General features: G+C 35.0%; 1 protein-coding gene across 1 annotated transcript; it reads right to left on the bottom strand.

Moving 5' to 3' along the window:
- Positions 1-557: 557 nt before the first annotated feature.
- LOC126706039 (actin-related protein 2/3 complex subunit 2A) lies at positions 558-10,294 on the bottom strand. The gene is made up of 10 exons (XM_050405299.1): positions 10,115-10,294; positions 9,955-10,021; positions 8,961-9,168; positions 5,240-5,409; positions 4,351-4,428; positions 3,810-3,942; positions 3,630-3,721; positions 2,723-2,779; positions 1,076-1,147; positions 558-930 (listed from the first exon to the last, which is right to left on the bottom strand). Exons 1-10 carry the CDS (start codon positions 10,174-10,176, stop codon positions 895-897), a joined length of 975 nt encoding a protein of 324 aa, XP_050261256.1. The 5' UTR covers positions 10,177-10,294; the 3' UTR covers positions 558-894.
- Between the last annotated feature and the right edge of the window lie 1,887 nt (positions 10,295-12,181).

The following is a 12,181-nucleotide window of genomic DNA, read 5'->3' as shown; positions in this document are numbered from 1 at the left end:
CACACCATTTAGTCACATATTAAAGAATAGGTATAGCTACACTCAATCAATTCTAATACTCATTTGAAAATCCAACTTAACTAAAACAAAGAGTTTATTAAGATGTTATTAAGTGTAGTAGTATGTATTGAGTTTTAAGTAAAAAATTAATGTGACAATCTCTTATTGAATTGTGAAAAACATGAGTTTTACACTCATCCTTATCAAATTCAGACTTAGTGAAATTTCGGTTAAAGTTCCTTATCGTCCATTCCATTCCCTGTCTATCAGCCCAATTGGAACAAGCATTCCATTCTACCATTGCACCCTCTTATAAATCTCTGAAACACGTAAATAAACGGAATTCATCTTTTAAAAAAACTTTCTTTAGCATTCATTTCCCATTCCCAAAGAAACTATAAACTCCCAAACTGGAGAATGGATAATAAACTAAAACATACCTGAAGTGAGCGCCTCACATTATAAATTACATGAGCATCAAATTCCACACAAGAATCTACAGGAGCTTCAGACCTTGCATGCAGTGCAGAGAGTGAACATCGGAGCAAGAGAGCATGTCACCCAAGTAACTAAGTTCCATGCATAGCTCCATTGAAATGTTAACAACAGATTAATGTGGGGATAATTAGATTAATTTTTCAAACTGGGAATGAAAATACTACAACACTTGAACAAAATAACCAATTCTGGTTCAAATGCAGTCAACTTCAAACAAAATTGTAGTATATTAGCAACTGAATAAATAGGCACTTCTCTTTTTCTTTTTTCTTTTTTCATTAGAGAATAAAATACAAGCTCTTGCAGCAATCTTCACTGAATATTGCAAGCAATGCCTTGGACAATGAGCTTCTTAGGTTCCAACTGGGAGCATTTCCTCTTCTATCCAGTGATCCCTTATGACTTTGAATTGGTCCTTGCTTCATTGAGGCTCTACAATCCAGTTTATGGAACTTGTTTGTTAATATCAGTGTAAAAAAATTTCGAAAGGACAAAAAAAAAAAAAGTAGCAAGGTAAGTCAAAAATCATGACTATACATTGTTAAAGCATATTAAAATAAGTATCCTCACAACATACCAGTCGTTTGAAGGATCTGCTTTGTGCCGTTTTCTTCGAATTCTCCACATTGGGTTTCGCACGATCTAGAGCCTACAGATTAACACATGCATGCTTCTTTATAAGCCTCTAATCAAACTAATTCTATTTGAACCCAATAATTGCAAACCAAAATTGATTTTAAAATGTTCAACAACCTAAGTAGATAAGAAATGAATTGGTGAGAAAATAAGAGATGGGAATAGAATTGACAATAAGTAGAGAGCCTTATAGGATTGATTCTAAAAAAGAAAAAAAAAATATATATATATATATATATATATATTGTGTGTGTGATTGTTAGGTGTTTTCTGTGTTCAGTTCGAAATTGGAAAAATTGGGAAACAAGTGTTTTCTCATTAATGGTGAATGGTGAGTTTGTAAATACGAGATTTTTTTTTTTTTTTTTGATAAGGAAATAATTTATTGATTGAAAAAAAAAGGTGCTGAGTGCACAGGCAGAATACATAAGAGTACAACACAATCATAAAAGAGAATAGGAAGGCAACAATTGAAAAACAGAAAAATACAAAACTAGTTTTCTAGGAACCCACAATTGGGAACGAAGAAGACAATAAAGACCAATCATATGAGGATTTCAGAATCTAACACTTCAGCTTCCCATACTCCATTATAAGGATTTCAAACAATGAAGACCAATTATAATTCTTACACATGAAACACCACTCCATTATAACGATGCCCGTTCTCCTTAAGTTATTGGTAGTCAAGATCTTCCACAAAGCCACACACCATGAAAAGAAAGCCATCCTTGGTGGGACCCTAAATTTCCATATACTTCTCCAAGGAAAATGTAGGTCACCCTCCTTAGACTCTATAGTAGCTCTTCACCTGGAAAACTTTGGTTCAGCAAAGGACACCACACTAATATCTCTCCTCATACGGTCATACCTGATCTTAACATTGAGCACTCTCTCCCTTTATTTGTTAACTCCTCATCCTTCCAAATCTTCTTCTCCCTCTTCATTTTCATCTTCACAACCTTTACTCCCTCTTCTCTTGATTGCCCAACAAAAACCAAAAAAAGTTTGGGCTGCTGAGTTGTTCCTTGATTTAGGGTCCATGGCCTATTCAAAGCTTCAACCCTTCCTTGATACGGGGTTGTCAATTGGAAATTGTGAACAATTTGTGTTCTTGGTGATGTTTTGGGACAATTTAGGGTGCTTTGGATGCCAATCAGTGATAGCACAATGTTTGGGTACAAGGGCCTGGTTAACCCTATTGAGTAAAATCCAGCCAAATGAACTCAGCCCTAGCAGGGTCTGTTCACATCACAACCCACCAGAAAGGTGGCTTCTCAAAATAGGATGCTTTACAAAACTAGGAATCTATTCTTTTTATTTATTTAGTGTGCATCAATTCTTTTTTTTTTTTTTTGGGGTAAAACTACACATCAATTTTATCTAAAGAAGGATTGGATTCAAAACATTTCTCTTTTGACTGAGCACTTTGTTGAATCACAGTTCAAGATATTCAACTTCATCTCCTTAAAAAAGCATACTTCAACAAAATCAAGAATAATATATCACAATAATACATAATAAAACTAAGAGGGACACTTCATAAAACTAAAAAAAAAAAATAGAGACTGATCAAACAGGAAAAGACCTGAATCAAAGATTCCACACGACGCCGCATCCGTGTATGCATGAAACCCTCTGAGCACTGCAGGAATATGCATGGAAAAGATTTAAATCAATCAAGAAAGGAATAAGTAAAAAAGCATGCTAAAATGAAGCATGGTACAAACTGGAAACACCAAAAGGTGCCAGTTGAGCTACAAGGCTCTTTGCAACAAAAACAACAGATTTCAAGATAAATGAGAGCATATTATCAAAATATGTTGTAGCTCTTGTACTTATGACGCCAAATTTCAACCATTATCTATTCAACTGAGAGCATGGTGAACATATACATGATCAACTATAGTAAACACAATAAAAGTGCTGCATGAATCCTCCCATCACCTTCCCTAGCTAGAGCACTCACTGGGTGGCTGTGAGAAGTAGAGAGAACATAGTAACATGTACCCTAATGGTCATAGTGACATATACTCATGCTAAAAATATGACAGATCTACAGTGGTGTTCATACACAATACATGCTCCTCACTAGAAGATAATATAGCCAAAAAACCACAATATAAATAGATTTAAACTGAATTGTGTGAATATATCCAAGAGCAAATGGTGGATTTTGTCTGATGTAATAAAGCATATCAAATATCAAATAGTTTTAACCACTAACCAAATGTTTTTAATATAGGTACCATTTCCAGCCAAAACTAATCATTATGTGTACATTTACCTAAATGATACTTAAGAAATTTTTGACATGCAATATGGAATCTCTGTGTAAGAAGGTGCATTGCTTTCTCTATCATAAATATTGAGACTAGCATATGCACATGTATTAATTTTAATTTTTTTCTGTACTTCACATTTCCCCAAGCATGTGAAAAAATTTCAGCTAAAAGAACGAAGAATTCAGGCAATTTAGGTAAAAGAGATCTCACTTTAACATGATAACTAACATAAGCGTGAAATGTTGATAAACTCCAAACAGTACGGTCCAGCTTTTTGCCTTCTACATGACGAGGGAAGATAACTGCATTTGTTGAACACATGGCAATCTGTTACATTGAGAAAAAGGACAGAGGAAAAAATAAAAAAATAAAACAACTCTTCTACATTACCAAATGTCACAAATCCTGCATTGGCCAATAATGCTTCGGCAGGAGCTCCCTCTAGTTCTGGAGGAGGAGAAGGAGACCACAAACAAGAAGGGGCACTGTTAAGTCCAGCTGTACGTCTTGCTTCCACAAACTCCTAAATGATAAACAAACCTTGAATGTGAAAAACTAGAAATAACCAAGAACAGATTAAAGAACACATACCAGAAAGGTATGCTTGGAAGTGTCAACAATAGAATTAACATAAATATGGTAAAATTGTAATATTCAATATTTGAAAGGCCTTCTTAGGTTGACCAATAGGCTCCAATTTAAATGGTCCCTCCTCCTTCCATAATAATAGGATGGAGGGTGAGCTTGTGGGTTCAAGGCCCACTTGGTGCATATGTAGCTTACCAATAAAGTAAATTAAAAAAGGCCTTCCTAGGACCATCAACAAAATGTGACAGTCCAGCCGTATCTTTCCCAGATAATAAATCCATGTCTGCATTTTATTTCAAATGTACTCTTTGATCAGTAAATTTAGATCATATATTTATTGTACCTGCAGGAAGGAAGTTGCAAGAACAATATCTATGGAGTCCGTGAATCTCATAGGATATACAACGGTCACCTTTTCAACCTGGCAGAAACCATTTCAGAATTTTGTCAGCATAATTTCAAGCACTTTTCTTCTATAGCTAATAGTGGGCTTGAAAACCTTATATAGCTAAAAATGGGTGAAACGAAAACATACACAAATGAATTGCAGATTACTAGAGGCTCTGCAGAGCAAAGACATTTTTAACTGGATTTTATATATAAATTCACTAAAAAATATGATATTGATGAGGCAAAAGATCAGCCTACACTTAATAGTGACTAAAGGAAGGAGACAGGGCTCTCATTATCCAGAATACTAGAGTATTTAACTTTTGCTTTTGGCTTTCCAAAGCCTTTTCTTTTTTTATGTTGTCATTTGTTGGCTTTATTAAATGAAGAGGCTGTCAGAAAGTATAGAGTATGTAGGAAGTCCAGAATTATTTTAAAACAAACAAGCAGATGAGGGGAGGGGGAAATCAGTTTTAGCTTTTGAGCTATTGAGATCTATGTGACAAACATGTAGGAAGTTAACCCATTTTATTGCTTTCTAACTTGTTTTTTAAAATAATTGAAGTAGAAGCTGTTCCATCTCTGCTATTGCCAGTTTTTCATTTGTGACTTCTTGCTGCGTCAGCTATAAACTAAATGCTAAATTAATTGAAGCTGAAGAATTATTTCAAGGAGAGAGGGAGAATACTAAATGAAAAACTATTTCACACAAAAAAACTTTCTAGTGAATACTACTACTTTCTACAAATAAACCCATGAATGGTTAAACAAAGTTGTTCAAAGTTATAAAGAAGAAAGAAATGCAACAAAATGTGTCAAAACTGTTGAGATGATATTTTTACCTTAGGAACCAGGAAAAAAGACTCATTTGGTCGATGTACAATGGCAACCAGCCGATCCTTATTAGGAGCAACAGCCCTTGAACCAAGTTTTTTTAGAATTACTCTCAATGGAGCTCCAAGTACCACTTCCCTTACAGATGCAATCTTTACCAAAATAGCATGTCTGTACTCTACACAACATCAACAAAACAAAAGTGCCAAAGAGCATCAACAAACTCAGCCACCAATTACATAAATAAAATAGATAAGTGAATACATGAAAAGTGTGTTTTAATACTATATGATAGAAAACAATATTAAACAAAGGTAGACTTCACTGCATTTATATCAGACAAACTGTTCTTAGTTTTTATATGTAAGGTGAAAAAACACTCAATTGTTAATCACAATGATTTGCTTCAATCACGATGCATTTTTAAGAGCATCATTCAGCATTCTTGCCTGCACAGAAGCCCTGAACTGCATGGTAAAAGGGGGATAATGATCCAAATAATAAGGCTTCAGAACAGTAGGTGCAGCAAATATAAGTCAGGTTGGGAAAGGGGAAGAATGATCCGACCTTTAGGAGGTGGTATCTCATGGAATGACTGTATGCAACCGCTCCCTCACAACATGCTTGTGTGTCCCACATGCTGTGAGGGATCAGCTGTATAAGATAAGTTTCCGACATATAGGGCTTCAAAACAGTAAATGCAGTAGCCAGTCACTCAAATTATATCATAAATCTACAGCTTTGAACACAAGGGCGATTTGCACACCTGATGTCAGATCTTTAATTTTGAGTAATATAATATGGCATTTATAACTACAGTCTATTATAGGAAGGTCTACAAGTGAATAAGGCATGTGGAAGAGGATTTTGGAACTTCAGTTATAAATTGTCCCAGGGATTTTTTTTGATAAGTATATAAATTAATTTAAAAAGTGCCAAAGGGACACAACTCTAGTAGGAAGAGCAAGAAAAAAGTAAGAAAAGCATTAATTATCGATAATTCAACTGATCTAAGAATTCTAAGAACTCTGTCAAGGGGGTTGAACTTGCTCCTCATGCCACTCATGCAAGGAATGTAAAAAAAAAAAAAAAAAAAAAAAAATCAGCTCACTACAAACAAAATTTCAAACCAAAAATTCCACATGACACACAAGGGCAAGACTCACTGCACCTTGGCTCCTCTATGGCACTCAAACTGGCCTTGTGAACATTCCAACAGTTCAATCATATATTTGGGCATCACCAAAGTCAGCCCAACCAAAGTAAAGATAAAGGACTATATATCAGTTGCCATAGAGCAATGGAGAAGAAAAGGATCAATAGATTCCCCACTGCATTTACGCATAACACCAATCAACTATTAAAATGTGATGCTCGTGAAGGTTATCAACTGTTAGAATTCTCCTAAGGACCACAGTCCACACGAAAAAAGTCACATTTCTTGGCAACTTAGCCATCCAGATGCTCTTCCAAGGGAAAGAAACTTGTAGGGCCTCTAAGAGCATTTTTTATATTTTTTTAAGACATGGAACCTACCAAGGCAGGGCCCTTTGGACCCACCTCTGAGGAGTAAACCATGGATACATGACCCCACTCACCAAAACCGCGTATCAGGTAATCTAGGTGAACTCCATTAGGGATCGACCCCAAGATGCCTGGTTCAATAGCTCATCCCAAGCCTCCAACCACTAGGCTGCACGGGTATCTAAGAGCATATTAAAATATGATTTCAGCTCAAACACTTCTTTCTTTGATAACAACCACACCACTTTGTCTTGACTGAATGAGGCAAGAAGATTAAGCTCTCTAGCTTTAAGGCGATGCAATGCAACAAGTGCATAACTTTTTAACTACTGCACTTACACATTACACATCTATTAACAATCCCTAGCTCCCGTTTAACAAGGTCATCTATGGTGATTCACGTTGCTTTTATTTCAACTCTATTTTCTTTTCTTTTTTTCTCCAAAAAAAAAAATCTACTTTCTTTTATACAGGTTTTTCTTTTTGTTAACCAAAGGAAAGTGCTTAGGGGAAAAACCTATGTTCAAAGAAAGAATATATCCTAGAGTCTTCTTTTAAAAGCTTATGTTGTCCATGGTAATCCACTTTCTTCCTTGATGTTTCTATTCTCTATTGAGACATTTTTTTTAATTTAGTTCCATTTTCTATTGAGAGATAAAATGAGAATTTCTTACAACCACTTAGCAGCAACAGGGAGGAAAATTCTAATAAGCACTTGAGTGCAAGCATCTAACTCTGAACCTGAGAAACTGGCTTGAACCCAGGAGAATAGTCACAATCAGTTACCATCCTAAAAAATTTTGGAATTTCAAAAATGAATTGAAATGTTGGTTTACCTATTCACTAGTTAATGCAATACAACTAAAACAGAGTTACAGGTTATACACAAATCTTTTTATATTCTCCTAGTCTTAGAGTTTGTTGCGCCCTAAATTTGAATGAGAGCATAATTATCCAAAAAGATCCTACTTGAAGCATGAGTTCATGAATATGAGGAATTACTGCAATGAATTTTTTTTTTTTCTTTTTTTTATTAAGTAATGAAATTTTTTTTGAATGAAATATACCCAAGTACACAGGGGTTGTACTCAGTGAGTAGGTACAATCAAATTCTCAAATTATAATGCTCGAACATATCTAACAAAGTAAAATAGGGCACAGAAGGAAAAGCAACACTCCAATCCAACAAGTGTGAAGGAAAAAGGATTTAACTTGAAGAATAGACAGTTCACATCCCTCAAAGCTTTCTGTTCCCACCAAAGAAACCACATTAATGCAGCAATGCCCTCCAAAAAGCTATACTATGATGCCTACCGAAAGTACCCTGCCATGTGGCTAAGATATAGAGAACCTTCTGTGGCATAACCCATTGAAATCCAAACAAACAACACACCATTTTCCACAGCTCATAAGCTATAGGACAATAAAGAAGGAGATGATCCACCAACTGGAATGTTACCTAAACTGAGAAAGGAACTGCTATTGGCAGATGATCACCTAAGCATAGTCTAACCTTTAGCCACACATCCATGCCTAAAATTCCTTTCAGGTGCTTCTGCTGGGGCAAGTTATTGATTGCATAACTATTTACCAATTTCTATTAGCTTTGCACAAAACCTTCTCAGAAGGTCAGACAGAAAATCAAAAGAGGTTAATAAATGAATATTAGAGCCCAAAAGAAGCACAACCCTGAATTGCTTCATAAAAAAGAATTGAATAATACAACTAATTGAACCTAAGTTAGGATAACACAGGGGACTTAAGTTCTTTAAGTTCTATACAACACATATGGACAAACTAGCAGTGATCTCTTCAATTCATAAATTGATTTCTTTGAACTTCATGAATATTAAAATATGTGCAGCTACACTTATAAGAATGGCATATATGTTTATAAAATGAGAAATCATTAAAGTTCCAACATTTTTAAATTCTTCCAAAAGGTCACACCATCTCAGGTACAACTTCTAAACATTTCACTTATTAGTTCATCAGAACTGATCCTTGACACAAAATTTTACCTATGTTATGTATGAAGGGTGAAAAGTTGTTAAAAGAAAACCTTTTTCGTGAAGTGAAAGAAATATTTCGAGCAGTCTTAAAAATTATACGCGAAGATGGACATGTTTAACAAGTGATCCTAGATATTTCAGCATATCTACTATAGCAAGCTTATAATGACCTTAGAAAAGGAACTCGTTGAACCTTCATCTGGAGGAAGTTTTGACAGATTCAGTTTCAATGTGAGATTAAAGCCATCCTTTGGAGGATCAAGAATTTGCACAACCACGCCATATGCAGCTTTTATAGCTTCAATGGCTCCAAATGGAAGCCCATTAAAGAAAATGGCTTCTGCAGGAGGAGAGGGTAATGATACTGATAACAGCAAGACGTGGGAATTCTTCAACGACACCTGCAATATAATTTTGGCGCATAGTTAAAAGAACCCAAAATACATACTCTACATGACAAAACTACCATATCCAAATAAACAATTACTAGCCTCTTCACGCGCATTATGTTCAAAGGCCCTATCTAATTACTATAAAGTACACATATTTAATCAAATTAGTTATATAAGCAGTTATTCTAGTGCAAAAAGTGGGGTTGCAGGGAATCTGTTTTAAAGTTTAAGTCAAGAGCCTTGTAGCTCAATTGACACCTCATGGTATTTTTAATAGAGACATCAGAGTTCAAGTCCCCACACCCCCAACTTTTTATCCAAAAAAAAAAAGTTTAAGAGTCCATTTGGAAACCGCTTATTTAGTTGAAATTGAAACTTTTTTGCTGAAAGTACCGTAAATAAAACTAAAAAATAGTTGAAATAGTCTAGTGAAACCCCTACCATAAAGTGTAATAGGACTCATAAATAATACAAAAAATAAGATGAATAGAAAAAAAGTTGACATTTTAAGACAATGCCAAACGCAACCTAAATGTGACCTAAATTTTAGGTAAGTGAAATTTATTATTTTCCTTACTAGACCCTATTAATTGAAGTTGTTAGAACTTATTTTCCATTTTCTACCATTTTATTCTATCAAAATTCAAACAAATTATGAAAATTTACAAGAACAAATCGATTCAAGACCCTTTTTAGTTACAAGTTTTACTCTACAACTTCATTGAATAAAGAAAATCAATACAGCCAAAAAAAAAAAAAAAAAAAAAAAAAAAAAAAAAAAGAGGTGAAAATGACCTGAATGTGGAAACGAACATCGTCAAACTCGACCCAGTTGTAATCCAATTCCACTGCTTTATCAAGACTGCACAATCAAATCAAAAATGTAACATAAATATGTGAAAGAATTTCGAAGCATGAATAAAAAAGAGAAGAAGAAGAGAGAAATGGAACGAACTTGTGAACGCGATTTAGCAAGGTCTGGAGGAGAAATCTGGAATGAGATTGCAACAGTATCATCTTTTTTCTCTCTCTCTGTGTGAATTTGAGAGAGTGAAGTAATGACGAGTTTGGGGGATCAAAACAACATCATCAAGTGTTTATTATTATTATTGCTTTTGCTTACAACTTTGGGTCTTTGGAGATTCTCTCATTTCTTTTATTTTCTTCAACTCTCGTCGGCAACGGGTCGGTTTGACTCCATTTTTATAATTGGGTCGGGTTTGCCCACATCTACAGTTAAAATAATTAATTTTAGTTAATCTACGGCTAGGCTATTTCTTTTTTCTTTTTCTTTTTTTTTAATATAAAAAAGACTAAAATTCAATTTATTCCTTAATTTTTGTCCAAGTATTTCATTAATTTTTTTTTTTATATTAATTTAGTCCTTCATATTATAAAAGTGAATTAATTCATTTGTGTTATTTTAATTGATTTTGTTTTTTTTTTTTTATAGGAATTGATTTTGTTGTTGATAAGTTATTAAGAAAAAAGTGGTCAAATAGTCTCACTTGCTATTGAATTTAGTGTATTTTTGAAAATTTCTTATTTGTGATAACTCATTTACATAATGTAAAATAAAAAGTTAAAAAGTTGGCTTAATCTCCAAAATCTAAAAGGTAAATTATTTGAAATAAAACTAAGACAAAAAGTAACGTGGGATTCTCAAACAACAAACAATACATAAAATAAGTAAAAAGCTCACTTATGTAATCACATCTCCAAAACTCACACTTTAGACAATATAAACGTATTGACTTGTTTTGACAAAGTTAGAGATTTATTTATTTTTGGTTTTTACAAGAGACACAGTAAAGGTCTTGTGGGGACACGATTCTCAAGCGGCCCAACGATGACGTTGGGCTCGCGCGTGATGGATCCCCCACAATAAATTTTGTAGAGAGTGGGCTTGAAAGGCTGGAGTTGGGTCACGGGACGCTAGTACAGGCCGGGCATTAGATAAACCTAGACTGGAAAAGGCTTTAGTCCGGTTATCTAAGCCCATTAACTTTATGAATTGAGGGATTGGGCTCCTCGGATAATGTCCGAGGAGCACTAGTGTATTCTCCGATTACCCGTCGATGGGTTATCCCTGGTGGAGCGTATATACTATCCGGGCATTCTCATTCCTGGAGTCTTTTTTATGAAGTGAGATGGGGATCCCCCACTTTGTTACCTTGCGTTTTCTTTTATACTAGTCTACGTTCATTATCCCCCGTCCACGTGTAGGGTCGACTTTTCCAGGACAGAGGTTTGTCCCATCAGTCTAATCCCGAAATTATGGGAGATGGTCCATAAAGCCTAAGAATCCGGCTCTGTTAGGTGTGATGTCATGTCAATGAAGGGTATTAAGGACTATTTCCCTGAGATATTTTCTGATCTTTTAAGTTTGCTTGTACTCCACTTTCGTCAATGGGATTCTGGGTCCTCCGAGGACTGAGCGGTCCTCGGACGTATCTTTGGGCCACATCGGGCTCACTATTTTTGGGCTTGGGCCTTGGCCTCCTTTAGTTTGGGGCCTGTGGACTCCCTATAAGCGAGCGAGTCGGGCCCATAAACTATTGGGCCCCACAGGTCTTAATAGGGATTTTTTTTTTTTGGGATAATTAACATCATTTTGCTAACAATTTTGTTAATTAGCAACATTTCTAAACTAATTAGAAAATTAGCATCTCGAGTCTCTTAGACTCGAGTTCACTATAGCAAATCAAGTTTTAGAGATTTGAGTTCCATGTGATAGCAGAGTTGAGATAGAAAAATTATCCACATGGAACTCGAGTTTTAAAGACATAAAACCCAACAAAACTTGAGTTCCATAAAAACTTGGATACAGAAAGAAGAGCAAAGAAAAGCCCAGTAACACATTTGGATATGGAGAGGAAGAGTAAAGAAAAACCCAGCAATGCATGATCAAGAGGAAGATCAACTTTGCTCAAGTACATCAGTCATATTCTTCTTCTTCTTTAGTCAAATAATTCTTCTTTCTTCTTCTTCTTCACTTTGTTCACTCTGTACTCTGTATTCT

Source organism: Quercus robur, chromosome 11, assembly GCF_932294415.1.
Source record: "Quercus robur chromosome 11, dhQueRobu3.1, whole genome shotgun sequence".
Lineage (NCBI taxonomy): Eukaryota > Viridiplantae > Streptophyta > Magnoliopsida > Fagales > Fagaceae > Quercus > Quercus robur.
Note: the sequence above shows the minus strand (reverse complement) of the source record. Positions and strands in the feature narration are given on the sequence as shown.